The sequence below is a fragment of the Saimiri boliviensis genome, chromosome 18 (assembly GCF_048565385.1).
Source record: "Saimiri boliviensis isolate mSaiBol1 chromosome 18, mSaiBol1.pri, whole genome shotgun sequence".
Taxonomy (NCBI): Eukaryota; Metazoa; Chordata; class Mammalia; order Primates; family Cebidae; genus Saimiri; species Saimiri boliviensis.
In genome coordinates this window covers 650,826-669,084 of record NC_133466.1, presented here as the reverse complement: position 1 = coordinate 669,084, position 18,259 = coordinate 650,826, and the positions used below count along the sequence as shown (strand labels likewise).

Sequence of the window (18,259 nt, the reverse complement as noted above, 5' to 3'; positions counted from 1 at the left end):
GCAGGGAAAGGGTACTACCCTCTGTAATGCTAGTTCCCGTGTGTGTAGCCTAGATCCTGCAGGGCAGGAATGTCAGGTCCACTGGGAGGAACTTCAGATACCCACAGGCTCCACCCCACAATTCACCACTGGCCCTTCACTAATGATTATACCACACCAATGTCCCCTCACCAGTGCCCCTCACAAATGTCCCCTCACTGTTCCAACACCAATGTCCCCTCACCAGTTTCCCCTCCCAGCCTCCCCTCCCCAGCATCCACACCCCGGCGCTCCCTCCCAGCTGGATGTGTAGAAACTGTAGGTGCTGAGTGATGGTGGCCCTGTGCCCGCGCACACCTTGGGTGTTTTTTCTCCCAGTAGGATTCTTGCCATTTGTCTTGGTGACAGCATCTTTTTCCAGGAGCAAGTGTGTTGTTTTCAGAATGGGAAATCTCTGCAATAAGGCATTTGAGTTTTTGGCCTCACTCAAGGACAGACTCCGCAATAATCTTTTTAATACCCTGCACTGCTGTCTAACAAGTACATTCACACTTCGTCTATCACATGCCATAGTCCAGCTGGAAGTAATTTGAGGGTATAGTGATTTTTCAAGTTATTTTTTAATGGAGAATTTCTCTGGAAGCAGGAGGCTGCGCAGCAGGGAGGAAACGTCCCCAGGAAGCTGCTGGCTGAAGGGCGGACTCGAAACGAGGATGGGGCCAGCGCAGCTCCATGGGGCTGTCTGGACCTGCCGGGGAGCCGCATCTGTGACTCAGGCTCTCCTTCCAGCGCCGAAAGTCCTGCTGTCCCCAGGGCCTCTGTCCCGTGCACAACCAGGGCCCTTCCCGCAGATGAGGGGCCTCGTGGCCCAGGGACCCGCACTGAACCCCCAGTGCCCCGAATACCTGGGACCCTGCCTGCTGCAGCTGCACCGGGCGTCTGGGGACCTTGGTGCTGGGGTCTGTCTCCTCACGCTGCAACCCCACTCCCTCCAACCCAGCTCCCACGGCCCCCGACCACGTGTCTTGCCCCTACCCCAACACCCGCAGCTCAGCTCTCAGCCCTGCCCCCAAAACCGCAAACACACACGCCAGTTTGGTGCCAAGACTTTACTGGAGGTCACAGGAGACTAAGGGGTCACCTGTCCCTGCCAGCACTTCCGTTCCTGGGAGACGCCCCGCTGCCCACCCTCCTATCCTCCAGGGCCCACACAGACAAGCTGTGTCCCGACCAAGGTCACGGCTGTGCCGTCTGGGGATGGGTGAGAGAGGGGCCGCAGACCCCCGAGGCCGCCCGCAAGGTCACTCCTGCCGGGCCTCCACGCAGTCCAGCACCAGCGCAGTCTGGGTCTTGGCTTCCTGCAGGAGGCTGGAGGCGCGATGGCGGATCTGACAGACACACGGAAAGAGGGGATTGGGGGTTCCAGTCTTTGCCCGGCTTGCTGGCAGCAACCTCCAACCCCTGCCACCCAGGGCCAGTCGGCAACCACCCTGAGGCTGTGAATCCAGCCCCTCGCGAGTCCCGGGCAGCACGCCTGCCTCCTGCTCACCTGGTCCTTAAATGCCTCGTCCGTGATGTCCCTCAGGTTGATGAGCACGTTGAAATAGGCGCCAAACACACCCATCTCCAGGGCTTTGGCCGCCACCTGCAAGGACCCCAGGGATTGTGCTCGCCAAGGGCAGAGCTGGTCGACAGGGATCAAGACTGCAAAAACTGCCAGGAGGAGGGTCTCTGCCTGAGGGTCCCGGAGGGGCTGGGCTTCCTGGTCCACACCGCAAGGAGCCCAGCGGGCTTCCTGGTCCACACCACAAGGAGCCCAGCACAGCCCCCGGGCTCAGCCCACAGACAAGGGCTCAGCAGGGCTCCTGGCTTCCTCTACCACTGAGCTTAGACACCTCCTCTTCCCCACGCGGGGCTCACGGTGGGTCTGCCACTCAAGGAGCCGAGACCACAGTTCTAGAGGCAAAGCCATCTGCTGTGGCCCCCCGGGAGGCAGCCTCAGGCTAACGGCCCGCCCACTGCCCAGAGCCACTTCCCAGGGACTGAGGGGACACTTCTCTGGGACCAGACGCAGAAAACGGTGTCTTTCCTGTAAAGAACCCGAAGACCATGAGGTCTCAGGGTGGCGGTAGGAAGTGCAGATCCCGAAAAGGACGCGCCTCGTCCCGGAGCCACTGCCCGGCCCTGGCGCCTGTCGGTGCAACACGTCCATTTCCAGGAGTTGTCTTGTGTGTTTTCTAGTGTTTTGTTGCTTTTGAGACAGGGTCTTGCCCTGTCACCGAGGCTGGAATGCAGTGGCGTGATCACAGCTCACTGCAGCCTCGACCTCCTGTGCTCAAGCAATTCTCCCGCCTCAGCCTCCCAAGTAGCGGGGACCACAGGCACCTCCATGCCTGGCGCATATATCTGTTGTACAGACAGGGGCCACTATGTTGCCCAGGCTGGTCTCCACCTCCTGTACTCAAGTGATCCTCCTGTCTCAGTCTCCCAAAGTGCTGGGACCACAGGCGTGAGCCACCGTCCCCAGTGGCTTCTAGAGCAGAGGGTGGGGTGATAGGGGGGTCTTGCAGGAGGTGGAGCAGTGTATACAGTGGTCAGGGTGGGCTCTGCAGACACATTTGGGTTTCTGCCTATCTGTGGTGCGACCATGAATGAGATCTTAGAACTCAGCAGACACGTGGGCCCTGATGGAGGAGGCCCAAGTCCGGGGAAGTGCCTCCAGCCCGGCTCAGCCCAGCAAACCACCCTGCTCTCAAGGACTGAGTCTGTGAACTGAGGCCTCCAGCACGACTCAGCCCAGCAAACCATCCTGCTCTCGAGGACTGAGTCTGTGAACTGAGGCCTCCAGCCCGGCTCAGCCCAGCAACCCATCCTGCTCTCGAGGACTGAGTCTGTGAACTGAGGCCCCCAGCCCGGCTCAGCCCAGCAACCCACCCTGCTCTCCAGCAACTGAGCCCCAACAACTGTTTCCTGCTCTACAGCAGGAGACCAAGGGTTCCCAGGGTCCCCCTACCTGGAGGTCTGACCGACAGGCCAGGTTCCCACACTGGGCCAGTTCCTGCAGCGCTGGCCAGAGTGAGGCCACCGTCTCCGCCAGCGTCAGGGGCACAGAGACTGCCCGCCTCAGTCCCTCCTGCAGGGCCACCGTGCGCCTGGAAGGGGGAAGAGGAGAGAGCCTGGGCACAGGGGCCACGTGGGCAGGCAGTGGCCACCCTGCACCCCAACGGGCGTGGGCAACTGAAAGTCATCCAAACCCCAGCAGGCCCAGGGCAACCATGCCTGTCACCGTGCCCAGACGCCCAGGGTCCTGGCCGCCAACTTCCCCAGACACAGAGGCCACAGACACCCGGGGTCCTGGCCACCAACTTCCCCAGACACAGAAGCCACAGACACCCAGGGTCCTGGCCACCAACTTCCCCAGACACAGAAGCCACAGACACCCGGGGTCCTGGCCACTAGCTCCCCAGACACAGAGGCCACAGACACCCAGGGTCCTGGCCACCAACTTCCCCAGACACAGAAGCCACAGACACCCGGGGTCCTGGCCACTAGCTCCCCAGACACAGAGGCCACAGACACCCGGGTTCCTGGCCACCAAATTCCCCAATGCAGAGGCCCCAGGGTGGCGGCCGGGCTCACCTGTCCTTTTCCTCAGGTGTATTCTTGGGCAGCCTCATTGCTTCCTGCCAGAAACAGACAGAACCACCAGGCGAATGACCATGGGGGGAGCAGCCATGCCCTCTGAGCTCCCAGGAGGGGCCGTGGGCGACGACTCTGTCCCAGGCAGGGGCAAGTTCTCAGCAAACGGAGCTTCGGCATCCGTTGGGCCTATGGTTTACAGCCCTTGGCATCAGGCCTGGTGGATGGTTGGGGTGGGGCGGGGTCAGGGGCACAGCAGGTGGTCGGAGAAGCCCGGGGATGTGAGGAGGGGCAGGCAGTTCCCTCAGGGCCCTTATTCTCAGATAAGGAGCCTGAGGGCCCAGGAGGTGCCCTGAGCCCTGGAACCTGTGGGGCAGGAGCGGCTCTGGGATGGGGTCTCCAACACAAGCAGCTGCAGCACCCCAAGCCTGGGTCTAAGAGGCTCAGACTGTGCAGACAGACTCAGCAAACTCCAAAGCCCTCGTGCCCCTCCCCAGCCTCAGGCACTAGCCTTTCTGAGGGCTCACAGGTGTGGCTCATGGCATCACCTCAAGACACTTGGCTCCTCAGACCTGCCCCATGTGGGCAAGCTTGGCTGGGGTCACAGGCCGACTTCCTAGGACAAGACTGAGCACAGGGACCCACTGGGAGCCTTGCTCACACCCGCTATGGCCAGAGCCCCAGCCTCGGGGTGGTCGGTGAGGAACGTGCTCACTTCATCTTGGAAGATTCAGCCAAATTCTCCGCCAGAAAGTCATCATCAATAGCCCCTCCCCCTGCCGTGGATGGGAGCCAACGCTCCCTGGGCCCCAGCCAGAACTGGATTCTGTGACCGTCCCAACAGCGGTGATAGAGCAGCAGAAATGCCCAGTGTCTGCCTGACCGGCTGGGCGTTGTCGGGACCATGCCTCCTGGCCACAGCCCCTCTCCTGAGCCAGGGTCTGCAGACTGTCGCACAGAGGTGGGATGCCATCCCCACGCCGTGATTCCCACTGTGAGCACCCTTCTGCCAGACCCTGCGGTGTCCACAGCCTCCCTGGGCAGAGCTTGGCTGAGCACGTGCTTCACGTGGCCACGTCTGTGACCGGCCAAGGCTGCCCACCGAGGCGGCAGCGTTTCCTCTGATACATCGTGAGGCCAGATTTTGTTGGTGATGGGGAAACACAGCTTTCTATTCCATCTGGAAATCACTTACGTATTTGGTGCAAGGAAAGGATGTCTCCTTACTTTTTTCCAAAGTCCAGCTTCGTGCTGCTCACAGGGAGTGTAAACAATTCAGCCCCTCACCCGCTGGAGTGACCGCTAATGCCTGGCGCGATCTGCCCTTCCCCACCCTTGTTTCTCTAAACTATATGCCTTATATTTCTGTTCCCTTTCTGCCTCTTATTACATTTTCATTTACGTACTTTTTCTCTCTACTTGTTTTTTAATTATCCAATTATTCATCTTATTTCTTGTTTTACTTCTAAATTTAAAATTGTCCCTACATTTTATATATATATATATATATACATATAAACATATAGATATTTACCGCTGAGATGGTCTCGTTCTGCCGCCCAGGCTGGAATGCAGTGGTGCAATCACAGCTCACTGCAGCCTCACACTCCTGCCCTCATGCCACCCCCGCCCTAACCTAAGCCTCCTGAGTAGCTGGGACCACAGGCAACTGCTACCACGCCTGGCTATTTCTTTTTTTTCTTCTTCTTTTCTTTTGGTAGACACAGGGTTGCCTGGGCTGGTTTCAAACTCCTGAGCTCAAGGTCTTCTCCCACCTTTGCCTCCCAAAGTGCTGGGATTACGGGTGTGAGCTGCCACGCCTGGCCTATTTCTAATATTTATATTTAAATTGATGATTGTTTTTAAATGCCTCTCCAGGTCTAAAGTTCATCAACCCAATAAAGCCTAGAAAAGATCATCTCGTCCTGGGGAGGCGGTTTAAACTGTGACACAAGACCCAGAAAAGATAGAGTTAGGACTGGTACATCTGACGACCTAAAGATTAAGAAGCCCCCACAAACAAAGTCCAAAAATGACAAACAACACACCGGGGGTGGGGGAGCTAAACCCAGAATGAGGCCTGATTCCCCTAGTAAACGAAAAAGTCCTACAACACAGGGAAAGCCCCAAGAGAAACCTAAGAGAAAAGGGGTTGAAACATATTCTGACGTATGGAAAACGCTTAACCTCCCTGGTAAAGGGAAGCATATCCCAGAACAACAGACTCCGTGAGCAGCGTCACCGCTGGGGGCTTCGGAAAACTCGAGGGACAAAGCTGGGAGCCTGCAGGGCCGTGTGTAAGGGGAGGGAGAGGCAGCGCCCGAGGGGCTGTGGAGCCGGGAAGGTGAACCACCTGAAGGCCCATCCGTTGTAAAAGTAAGTAAATGAAACCGGAGCTTTCCAAATGACTGGAAAAGGTGTTCCGTGTCTACACCTCCCTTCAAACAGGTCCGGACCGGAGCTTTAGGCCACTCCCTCTGCCAATCCAGACTGTGTAGCTGAGACCCTCATCCTGGCTCCCTCTGCCTGCTGCAGGTTCGACCTGCCTTCCTCACCCAGCCTTGCAGAGGAGACTTCCCAAGTTAGGCCTGCAGGTCTGTGGAGCTCCCAGAAACAGGCAGGGCCTCCTCACTGCCCTGCTCCCGACGCCCCCCTCCTCCCTCCCCGTGTCACTCCCCCCATCTCTGTGTCTCTTCCCTTTCCCCTCTCTCCGCACTTGTCGCTCCCTCCCTCTCTGTTCCTGTCCTTCCCTCCTGTCCTCTCCTGAGCTGGAACTGCTCAGGTGCCTTCCTGACCGCTCTCTGCCTTTCCCGGGCTCTCTGGCCCTTGCCCTGGGCTCTGAGGGCCAGCACCTGTCAGTGGGCACCTCCTCCCGGCTGAGGCTCCCGTTCCTGTCGGTTTGCAGGGCGGTGCGGTCACTGCCCGAGTGGGTGTTAGCTGAAGATGGTGTTTCTGTCTCGCGCCGGCCTCCCTGAGAACACTGACCACTATTTTCCTGAGATTCTCGCAGGCCGCCCTTTCCAGGAATTGCAGGGTTTTAGGGGCTTCGCCTTGCTCCGGGTCTGTGCGGTCAGGTCTCCACACATCGGAGAGCTGCCCCCCTCAGACCTGGGCTCCCCTGCTGGGTGGCGCCGGTTCCTGGTACCCCGGCCGTGGCCTGTGAGTGTGGGGTCACCCCGGCCAAACCCGCAAACTCGCAGGGGTGAGGGCGGAGCTGGCTGTCAAGGCCCAGACGTCGGAAGTTGCGACCCCTGCGGCCCCTCCCCGCTTCTCACTGGGCCCCGGCTGGGGGGTCGCTGCCGTTGGGCCTGGGGAGGCAAGGGCGCCCCGGGCGCTGCTGTGGGCGCCACTCACCAGGCAGGCGGCGAAGGCCTCGGCGTCCGCGTCCACCAGCGCGGTCAGCTTGGCCGAGGCCTCGCGGAAGGGCGGGATCAGGCGCCGCATCGTGGCGTCCAGGGGCTGGAACTGGCGCCGCCCGTAGGTCATGAGCCCCACCATGGAGCCCAGCGCCGCGCCCTGCGGGAGGGGAGACTGCGGGGGGCGCGGCTGCGGGGGCGCGGGGACCCCAGACGGCCCGCGACGCCCCGGGAACGGAGGGGGACCCGCGTGCGTCCGGCCGAGGGTCCCGCCCATGGGCACCCGCCCGCGTGGCCCCGCGTCTCCGCCCAGGGCGGCCCCCACCCTCCCCACCGCCTCCCCACAACTGCCCCCTCCCTGCCACCTCGTTTTGCCCCCATCCACCCGCGGGCTCACCATGGCCGCAGCAGCCGCCGCCACCGAGCCGCCCCCGGGAGCCGCCGAGCGGGCGCCCACCTCGTCCACGAAGGCGCGCAGGGACTTGTCGCCCAGGCGGCGCTCGGGCCCGGAGTCAGGGACCAGATACCTGCGGGGTGGGCGCGGCTCAGCGGGGGGCGGGGTCCCGGAGAGGGGAGTGGGGGGAGCGCGTCCTCGGGGTGTGGGGGGAGTGCGTCCTCCCAGGGCGGCTCCCGCCCCCGCTCCCGCCCCGGGGCTACCCCATGCGGGGAGGCGCCTCTCAGGGGAGAAGCAGCGGGACCCGCGGGGTCTCTGCGCCCCCCTCACCCCCAGACCCGGGCTTGGCACCGGCTGCGGAGTCGGCGCCCTCGGGGAGGCGCTGGGAGGACTGAGCCGTCTCCAAGCGCAAACCCGGGGCCCCCAGGGCCGGGTGCATGGACGGGGTTGCCGAGCAGGGAGGGGTAAGAGCGGGGAGGTCAGAGGCTCACTCGATGATCCGCTCTTTGGGGTTGAAGGGGGACAGGGAGTCCAGGCCCAGCCGGTTCACCACCTGGAAAAGCGGCTTGGAGTAGAAACTGCCCGGCCCGGCGCGTCTCACCCCCAGGACAGCCTCCAACTTGCGGGTCCGTCCCACCCTTGCTACAGCCGCCCCCGTCCTGAGCACACGGGGGCTTTTCGGGGAGCAGGGCAGAAGCGTGGCTGGCACCCCCGCCCTCACCCCTGCCTCCCCAGGAGCCCGTGCCCCCCCAGCGGGCACTCCATACAGCCACTCACCCTGGGTTGCCCTTGGGGAAACTGAGGCCCAGAGAAAGGAGCTGTCGCCCGATGACCCTGATGACCCCTAAGCCAACTGCCGCTCATCCCTCATCGCCCCCCACACCGCTCAGCCCATCGCTGTCAGCCACGGGCAAACAGTTTAATTCTCCACGTCTTCACGTCTAACAAGTCCTGAAACCCCGGAACAGCACCGCGTCACCCACACAGAAACTCTTACCCAGAAAAAGGAATTTTACCCACATTAAAAATAAAGTTGCAACAGTCCCATTTAAGATTAGAATTCCTGCTTCGAAACCCATTCAGAAGGCGTTGACTATGGGACCCCCACGCCACAGAGGGGAAGAGCAGCCAGGCGGGTGGGGGGCGCCTCCACTGCCTCCCTGGTGGCCACAGACCAGCGAGCCCCAAGGCAGAGCCTCCTTGGGCAGGAAACCCCAGGAAGACTCGGCCTTTTAAAGGCTGGCCAAACTAACAAACAGGAAACCATCCAAGACCAGGAGTGACCAGAAAGGCAGTCCCAACGGCCTGCTAGCCTGGAGCTGGGTCCGCTCTGGGGCAACTGCCCCCCTCTGGCAGCCCCTCATGAGTGGGGAAGGTCTCGGCCTTCAGAGTGGGTACCACTGTAGATCCCTGGAAAGTGACGTCCCCAAGGATGAACTAGAAACAGCACCCGCCAGAGGAAACAGTTGAGGTACTTCCCAGTCCCTGCCTTCCCTTTGGGTGAAGCAGGAAAAAAATCTCTGACAGGGTTACTGGCCTCACCAGACACAGAATTCACTCCTGTGTGGTTCCAAGGCTCCAAGCCAAAAGCTCAGCTTCAGGGTCCTGTGGGGCAGTGTCCGAGAGTGCACAAACCCTCCTTGGAGGAGAAAACTTTGAACCCAGGTGTCCAAGAATTACCATAGACAAAATTCCAAAGAGCCTGCATTCACAACCCAAAATCACAGGACAGAAAGCAAAGGAGCCTCACCACCAGGAGGCAGCATGGAGCCACGGGCGCAGCCAGACCCGTGCAGGCCGCATGGAGCCACGGGCGCAGCCAGACCCGTGCAGGCCGCGGGCTCGGGACCCTTCAGGTAAAGAAGACAACAACTCTGCCGGGCGCGGTGGCTCAGGCCTGTAATCCCAGCACTTTGGGAGGCCGAGGAGGTGGATCACAAGGTCAGGAGTTCAAGACCAGCCCGGCCAAGATGGGGAAACCCCGTCTCTATTAAAAAATAAATAGAATAATACAGGCACCCGTAATCCCAGCTATTTGGGAGACTGAGGCAGAGAATTCCTTGAACCCATGAGGCAGAGGTTGCAGTGAGCCAAGATCGCACCACTACACGCTCCAGCCTGGGCGACAGAGCAAGACTCTGTCTCAAAAAAAAAAAAAAAAAAAAAAAAGACAAAACCCCAAAACCCGGTGCTGGAAAGCAGAGGGGGCCCTACACATAAGAAGACAAGGCCGCATGGAGAAGCAACAGCTGCTGCTTACAGAGAAGATGACATTAGAAGGCTGCCTGTCACTGGCTACTAAAACTTACGCTGGAATTTCAGTAGATAAACAGGCATTTATCTACCTACACAATACTTTAAACACCTTCAAGTACTCCCACAAAGTATTAATGGGAAAAGGAAAAACAGTAACATTGCAGTGAAGGGCCTGGGGGGAAGGGTGGTGCCACACTGACCAAGGACCTGGTCCACGTGGGCACCCTGAGAAAACGCACATCATGGGGAGCTGGCTTCTCTCAGGGGAACACACAGCATTTATGCTCTTCCTGCCAAAAGTGCGTAACTGGCTGGGCGTGGTGGGGTCTGTCGTCCCGGCACTTTGGGAGGCTGCGGTGAGTGGATTGCTTGAGTCCAGGAGTTTGAGACCAGCCTGGGCCTTAGAGCAAAACCCCATCTGTTCACAGTTAGCCAGGCGTGGTGGTGCACGCCTGTAATCCCACCGGTTTGGGAGGCTGGGGTGGGAAGATCTCCTGAGCCCTGGAGGTTGGGGCTGCAGTGAGCTGTGACTGCACTACTGTACTCCAGCCTGGGTGACCCAGCAAGACCCTGTCTCAAAAGAATTAATTAATTTAATTTAATTAAAATTTAAAATGCACAATGCATCTGGTCACAAGCTTCAACAGACCAGTCCTTACTGAGGTGCTTTGAAAAGCCTGCCCTTTTAAACTATGTCAAGGCCAGTGAGGGTCGAGGAAGGCGGGGAATAGCTCTGGACGACAGGAGGCAAGGCGGGCTCAGTGCGGTGTTCCGGGAGCTGTATGGTGGGCTGAAGGAGAGACCGCTCTGATGCGAGTGACTCCCACACTGACGCGTTTGGCTAAGGCCTGATGGTCACTACGTAGTAGGATTGTGTCAGTGTTGAATTTCCTGATTTTGATCATTACAGTGTGGTTATGTAAGAGAATGTCTTTGTTCTTAAGAAACACAGCCTTAATAAATTAGGGGTAAAAGGGCACAGTGTCTTCAACCCAACTTTTAAATAGGCCAGAAAGAAATATAAAATGATTATACACAAATACATGGGGCAAAATTCAAGCACTTGGAAAACATGGGTGGAGGGCAGGGGTGGAGAGCCACCCGTAACTTCTCTGTAAGAAATTATACAAAACTTAAAGTCACAAAAAATTCTGTGGCCGAGTGCAGTGGGTCACGCCTGTAATCCCAGCACTTTGGGAGGCCAAGGCAGGCAGATCACGAGGTCATGAGATTGAGATCATCCTGGCTAACATGGTGAAACCCCGTCCCTACTAAAAATATAAAAAAATTAGCCTGTCGAGGTGGCACACATCTGTAATCCCAGCTACTCAGGAGGCTGAGGCAGGAGAATTGCCTGAACCCGGGAGGTGGAGGTTGCGGTGAGCCGAGATTGCGCCACTGCACTCTAGCCTGGGCAACAGAGCAAGACTCCATCTCAAAAAAAAACAAATGGTAACAGCCAGGAATACAACAGATTAGGCCACAAACGTGCCGTGGTGGAGAGGCTGGCCGGGTTTCGGAAAAGTGCTGTGAATGCGAGAGGAAGAGGTGGCAGAGGAGTGAAGACGGAGGCAGACACATCAGAGATGCCGCGGCCTCATGGCCTCCCTAAGTTAGAGTCAGTGACGGGCCCCGTGATTGATCTCACAGGAGAAAACGTGCCTGAGCCGACGCAAGGACGGAGTCCACCAGCCACGAGAGCCACATCAGCAAAACACAAACAGAGCCAGAACCAACCACCAAAATACGAAACCTCTCCAGAACATCCCGTGAAGTGGATTGTGCTTATTGTGAAAAACACAGCTGAAACAAAGTGGCCTGGAGTGAAAGGACAGATATGGGGGCGAGCATCTCTGCAGACGCTGCCACACCCCAGCAGGACCGGGGTCCCCCGGAACCCAGACTCTGGGGGCCTTGAGGCCTAGGTGTCCACAAGACAATGGAGCCGCTCCGTGGATGGAGATCTGCACCCCATAGCTGGAGCCACACGATCCGTAAGCCGCCCGTTCCGGGGGTGCAGGGAGCCCCTATGGAGGTGGTGGGAGGAGGCGCAGGCCCCCCACGGGAGCACAGCCGGCCCAGGAGGGGAGACCCGGCAGACAGAGGTGCTATCTCCTCTGTGGAACTTGCACAAGGGAGAATATTATAGGTCACACACACACAAAAAAACCTCCATAAAGTTCCCAAAATGAAAATGAAAAGTGAAATCTCATCTTCTGAACACAAGTCAATAAAATGAAGGGGGGAGGGGAAGGAAAGCTGGGCCCCAGGGGTGTGAGCTCTACCGCAGCCTCCCCACCTTCCCACAGGCCCCTGTCTGAGCAGTCGGGGGCGGCAGCCCGGCCCACCAGCCTGACCCCGGAGTGAGCGCTGGCCACAGCCTCCCCAGGATGTGAGCAGCAGCAGCCACCTCCCCACCCGCCCCGCAGGCCCCATCCGTCCTTGGCAGCCCGGCCCACCAGCCTGATCCGGTGCTCTTCCTCCAGGATGAACAGGTTCTCCTTCCTGCAGTAGAAGGCGGCTGCATCTAACAGAGCCTTCAGGGGCACCAGGCCGACCAGCTGTGAGCCTACCACCGGGAGGCTCAGCTCCTGCCGAGCACAGGGAGTGTCAGTACATGGGGGCGGGCGGAATACCTCCCTGGCTGGAGATCCGACACGAGGGGCAGGCTGAGAACCGCCCTGGCTGGAGAACGGGGATGTGGGGCAGGCTCAGAACCACCCTGGCTGGAGAACGGGGATGTGGGGCAGGCTGAGAACCGCCCTGGATAGAGAACAGGGACATGGGGCAGGCTAAGAACTGCCCTGGCTGGAGATCCGGCACGTGGGGCCCCTGCCCTGTCCACAGGAGGGATCTGTGTGCCCCTCACAGGAGCAGTGGCTGCCCCCTGGCCGGCTCACCCGCGCCTCTCGGCAGGTCTCCTCGTAAACGGTGTGCAGCGCCGTGACCTCAAAGTCCAGGAGGTTGGTGGACACCTGAGCCAGGTTCTTCTCATCCAGGTACCAGCCGATGCCCTGAACCTTTTTCAGAAGTCCCGGCTGCAAAGGAAAAGCGTTCCCCAGCCTGTGCTAGAAGCTCATCCTGCCTGGCCCTGCCAGCTTCTCCTGGTGCTTGCATCCCCAACTGGATGGGGCGGACGGAGCCTGTGCCCAGATGGACGCTGTGGTTCTCCTTCCTCCCTCCCCAAGTTGGCCAGGGAGGGGCAGAGAGACTTCGCTTGCCACAGAGAAACCAACCACAAGGGTCAGACGACAGACACCCACCCCTGCAGGCCCCGCTCAGCCCAGGCCCTGCCTCCCAGCCACGCTCTGCCCTAGATGTGGGGGAATGCTGCAGGGTGGGGCCCCATGGACCCCCAAGCCGCTCTCCCATCCCACCTGCTCCCCGACACGTCCCCTCAGTCCCGAACTCCTCATGGGGGGGGCTCTGACCTCTGCCTTCGGCTGGGGCATGAAGGGGGACTTGGAGGTCACTGTGCTTTTGTGCTGAGTCTGCAGGTCGGGAAGCCGGGCCCCAGGACCTCAGCTGCCTGTGGGACCCGGGGCTCTGAGTGGGGAACAAGTGGGCAGGGAGTCCCTCCACCTCTGTATCTAGGTGTCTACACCACCTGTGCCAGGGTGACGCTCAGACTGGGTGACCTCTGCTGTGCAGACTTGGAGGAGAAAGGCCTGGGGCACCTGAAGGTCTGTAGGGGTGTTGGGGCCCCCAAGGCATCTGGAGGGATGTGGGGGGCCCCTGAGGGCACCTGGGACTCTGGAATTAGCTGTTTCCCAAAAGGATGAAAATGCTGCCGCGTTTTAACAAAAGGAAGCCCTGCCTCCTTCCATGGAAAATCCCCGTGGAGCCAGAGTTCTCAGCTTCACTCCACCCCTGACCTGCCGACCTGGCGACCCGTGCTGCCCCCAAAGGGTACGGACACTGAGACTGGGCCAGCCTGCAGGCGGGAGGCCGAGCCCTGTCTGGCCAGTGCCCCGTCCACACGCGGACCACCCTGCCTGAGGCTCTCAGCCTCTGACCCTTTCCCAAGGGGCCGGGTGGGGGCCAGTGAACAGGGTCACCTGGTCCTTCCCACCGCCCTGCCCCCGCAGGTGGAGGGGCTGGGTGGGGGGTGCGAGGGGGTCACCTGGTCCTTCCCGCGGCCCTGCTCCCGCAGGTTGAGGGCGATGCGGTGGGCTTGCTCCTTCGTGCTGAGTAGGTTGATGTTGAAAGCGATGAGGAACTTCCTGGCCCCTGTGACCGTGGCCCCCCAGCTGGGGACGAAGGAGCTGGGGCCAAAGTCAGGTGCCCACTCGGCCTGCTCAAGCTGTGGGCAAGTTCACCCTGGGGTGAAATGACCCCCACGGGAGGGAGCAGCCCCGCCAGGGTCCCAGGTCCCGGGAAGGAGGGGCCCAGCCCAGCCGCCCCAGCCAGGACAAAGGGGCAGGTCCCCCTCCTTCCCAGGCCCAACTACCGGGGTGGGGGCACCTTCTTAGGGAGGGCCTCATACTCCCCAGCCCGGATGGCCGACAGGGTCCGGCGACTGTCCATCCTGGCCGCCTCACCGTACAGGTACACTGCAGGAGAGCCCAGCGGTCAGTCGTTGGCAGGGGGTCAGTCCAGGGGTTCAGTCCAGGGGTCAGTCCAGGGGGTCAGTCCAGGGGTCAGTCCAGGGAGTCAGTCCGGGGGATCCAGGACTCAGTTCCTGGAGGACCCAGGCGGAGGGGTTCCCTACAGTCTAAACCTGGGGATGGGCCCCACCATGCCCTCTCCCGGGCAGCACCCACTCTCCGCCTCGGATGGATATGGGTGGTCCCGGTAGACCCTCAGCCAGCACCCCCACCCACCCCCGGCTCACAGGGCCTTGAAAAGTCAAATTGCAGGGTTAGGATAGAACACGTGGGACATGGTGACGCCAGACGCTCATGCTTCTGTTTTCCTTGTATAATAAACAGAACCACAAGCGACCACATAAATATAACCACAACGAAAAGGAAAAAGTCATGTTCCCTGTATGCCAGTGTGACAATGACATGGGTTACGTATGCCCTGTGTGCCAGTGTGACAGTGACGTATGCCCCTGCCTCGGGGTTCCTTCCAGGTGGCGCAGCCCAGGGGTGGGTGTGCACTTAGCCTGGTTTGTCTCTGTGTGTTTGGTATCATTTTCTTGCCTAAGTTGATTTCTCGAGGTGAAATGACTGTACTCTAGAAGGCCTTGGCCTGCCGGCCCAGCTGCGCCGTGGTACAGTTTGAGGGGTCCCGGGCCTGCGTGGCCACAGATGGGGCTGCGTTTCTTTCAGGATTGAGGGAGCTGCACTTTTTGGAGCAACCTGCCCTGGCAAGAGCAGTCGAGGGCAGACAACTGCGGGCACTGAACCAGCACCAATGAGACGGGCAAGAGCGAGGAGGGTGGGGCACGCTCACCTGGCACGGCCAGCTCCTCTGCCAGCCGCTGGCCAAAGGTCTGGGCGCAGAGCACACACTCATCCATGCTGACGCCCCTCACGGGGATGAAGGGGCAGACATCCAGGGCCCCCATGCGGGGGTGCTCCCCTGCGGAGAGACGGCCAGGCCAGGCAGGAGGCTGGGAGTGGGAGTGGGTGGGACCCCCACGTGGCTCTCAGACCCTCTGTCCTCTCCAGTCTGGGCAGCCCCCTGTCCACACACCCAGCTAGCTGCTCACACTGACCACAGGGAGGAGGCCGGCCCTGGGCACTCCCAGCCCTGCCCCAGCGGCAACATCAGTCCCTCTGGGATGACGGACATTCCTGGACAGTCCTCCCAGCCAGTGTCGGGAGCTGCTCAGTCCAGGAGCAGCAGCAGCCTGAGCAGGTGGTCTGGCACCTTTGGGATAAACCTCTCCCTCTCCTAAGTCACAAGAACAACTTTCTGACGGCTGCAACGCTCAGCTCTCGGGAAGCCCCTGGCCAGCCTTAGAGACTCCCTGAAGCAGGGAATCCACATGCTGTTTCCCGAGCATTCTTCTCACTAGCTGAGTCCCTTGCTGTGGCTATACCAGGCTGTGGGGCATGGCCCACCCCTGGGGACGCCAGCCCCACCTTTGCCTCCACAGTCCGGGGCTGGTTGCTTTGAGATAAGCTTCTCGTCCGTCCACCACTAGGGGCCACTGTGCGTCCCCGGCCTCTCAGGAGCTGTGTCCACACACCTTTGACCCTGCCCGCCCACCGAGCTGTTTGGCTTGTGGGCTGTTGGCAGGTCAGCTTCCGGGCGGCCCTTCCCCGTCCAGGGCCTGCTCCAAGAGCAGCTCTCGGCCCCCGGGCGTGTGGGCAGATGGAGAGGCCACAGACCTTCCCCGCACGGCCCCTCCCCCACCCAGCCTTGGAGGTGGCCCGGTGCTGCGGGGCGTGACGACCTGGGGTCCCCAGAGCACAGCCTTGCAGTCGGGGGATGGTGACCCCCCACACTCCAGGGTCCTCCGAGGAGAGCCAGAGCCAGCCCCGCTGGACCCCACATTCCACACGTGGGCCCTGGGCCTCCTGCCCCTCCCAGGACAAGGACACTGGGACAGGGCTCAGCCCCGACACCCCGCGACGCGGCGGCCACGGGAGAGCCGGAGCCTCACCTCGGTGCCTGCTCATGTCGATGAGCCGGGAGGCAGCGCGGGCCGCGTTGAGGGCCCCCTCCACCACGCACGCCGGCGGCCCCACAAAGGTGTACACGGTGCGGTTAGTGGAGGGGCCGGCGTCCACGTCCAGCAGCACGCAGCCCGGGGTCTGTGCGATGGCTCCCGAGATGGCATCAATCACCTGGACACAGGCCCGGCCCCCACACCTCAACCTCCCCGTTCGAAAGAAGGAAAAGGAGCTTGGAGGTGGCTGTACCCCCACACCCAAACGTGGGCTGAGGAGGCGGGCCAAGCCTGTGGGGACCCCCCGAAGAGCTGAACTGCCTCCGCAAACACCTGCACAGTGGCTGTCCCGGGGCTTTCACAGAGGCCCAAGCCTGGCCCCTACAAGGCGGCGCTGCTGGCGGTGCCTCCAGGAGAAACGCCCCAGGTTCTGCCCCGACAGGCAGGCAGATGCTGGAGGCCTGGCTGGGGAACCAAGAAGGTGACCACAGGCACAGGGCACGGAGGACCGGCCCCCAACCCCCGAGCAGAGGAGGGGCCAGAAGGGCAGGACAGCTGGGAGCAGGGGCTCGGCCCCAAATCTCCATGTCCCCGGGCCTTGCTGGGGGCTGGGATCCCGGCGTGATGAGGCCTCCCTGCACCCCTGCAAGTGACCCCTGCGACCCGGTGCTGCCCTCTGGGAGGCCTTCCAGGTGGCCCTTGCGGCCTGCACTTGTTCTGGAGGAGTGTGGGCCTCGGGACCATGGGGGGCGAGAGGCCAGACCTGGGGGCCTGCCTGACCCCTCTGTGCTGTCTCCTTTCGGGTCCAGTGGGGATGGTGGCAGCAGCTGCCTCCCCAGGCTGCCAGGCGGGGGTTCAGTCATTTATGATAGCTCCAGGGTGGCCTCAGGGGCCATGCTGGGCAACCTCACGTGACTCCATTCAGCCCTTCTCATCAGTGTTAGGGGCTTCACTTGAGTAGGGGAACAAGGCCCTTTGAGGCCCAGAGATCTGCCCAAACCCCCACTGGAAGCACCAAAAGGCTCCTGGAGCCACAGCCAGGCCTCAGCACCTACAACCCGCCGTCCTGTTCCACCTATCCCTGGGTCAGGCACTCCCACGTCCCCCCAACCACAGGACATCCTTAGGGCCCACGGAGAGTGGCTCCTCCCCTGCCAGGCCATGCCACGCCACACCTAGCCCACCGCCCCTCCACGGCCTGGGCCTCAGCTGCCCCACTGGCCCCTGGACGCTCCAGCAGCTCCTCAGGGCCTCACCTCCTGGTTCTTCCCCTCCGAGAAGTTGGGGACGCACTCCACCAGCTGGGACATGGCCAGTACCTCGATCTAGACGCTCCTTTCTGGGGCAGACAGAAGCAGGGGCCAGGGCTCCCAGCCACAGCCAGGACCTTTATACACCGTCCGGCAGCACCTCCCACAGCTTCTCATTAACCAGCGAGTCACCACGAGGAGCAAGCAGCGAGGCCATGGTCCCTGCGCAGGCGGGGAGCGGGCGCTGCAGAGCCACACTGGGTGCTGTCCACCCGGAGGGGACGGTTCCACTCAGCCAGAGTGTGGGTTCCCTGGAAAACAGTGCATGCCGGCGCAGAAGGGTGCGCGCTGAGGGTCCCCAGGAGCATCAGGCCAGCCTGACTGGAATCCCCGCCTGACGAGGCCTCCCTGTGCCCCTGCAGGTGACCCCTGCCGGTGACCCCTGTGACCCTGTGCTGCCTTCCGAGAGACCTTCCAGGCCACCCCTGGGGCCTGCGCTTGCTCCTGAAGGAGCCTGGAACTCAGGGCTGTGGAGGGCGAGAGGCTGGTGTGAGGCCCTGGCTTGCAGAACCCAACTGAGGTCAGCTCAGACAGGAGTGTACAGGGGAGCAGGCATGTGAGAGTGAGCATGGATACACGTGAGCGTGGGGCAGGGAGCACACGTGTGAGAGTGAGCACGGATACACGTGAGCACAACGCAGGGAGCATGCATGAGAGAGCATGGATACATGTAAGCGTGGGGACCTGAATGTTGTAACTACCAGCCAGAGCTGGGCCCCCAGCAGTCCCTGTGTCGTGTGGAGCTCTGAACTGTCGGAGT

General features: G+C 61.0%; 1 protein-coding gene across 4 annotated transcripts; it reads right to left on the bottom strand.

Moving 5' to 3' along the window:
• Positions 1–1,073: 1,073 nt before the first annotated feature.
• FTCD (formimidoyltransferase cyclodeaminase) lies at positions 1,074–18,010 on the bottom strand. Of its 4 annotated transcripts, XM_039480435.2 has the most exons (14): positions 17,446–17,856; positions 16,184–16,367; positions 15,025–15,153; positions 14,089–14,177; positions 13,748–13,927; positions 12,525–12,662; positions 12,084–12,215; positions 7,860–7,921; positions 7,372–7,501; positions 6,973–7,134; positions 3,619–3,662; positions 2,993–3,131; positions 1,529–1,624; positions 1,074–1,367 (listed from the first exon to the last, which is right to left on the bottom strand). In XM_039480435.2, the coding sequence occupies exons 1-14, from the start codon at positions 17,497–17,499 to the stop codon at positions 1,281–1,283; spliced, it is 1,626 nt and encodes a 541-aa protein (XP_039336369.1). In that variant the 5' UTR covers positions 17,500–17,856; the 3' UTR covers positions 1,074–1,280. The 4 variants fall into 4 exon arrangements, with proteins under 4 accessions (XP_039336369.1, XP_039336374.1, XP_039336373.1 ...); XM_039480440.2 differs by lacking the exon at positions 16,184–16,367 and having other exon boundaries at positions 17,446–17,852; XM_039480439.2 differs by lacking the exons at positions 16,184–16,367; positions 17,446–17,856 and adding an exon at positions 15,660–16,177.
• Positions 18,011–18,259: the final 249 nt, after the last annotated feature.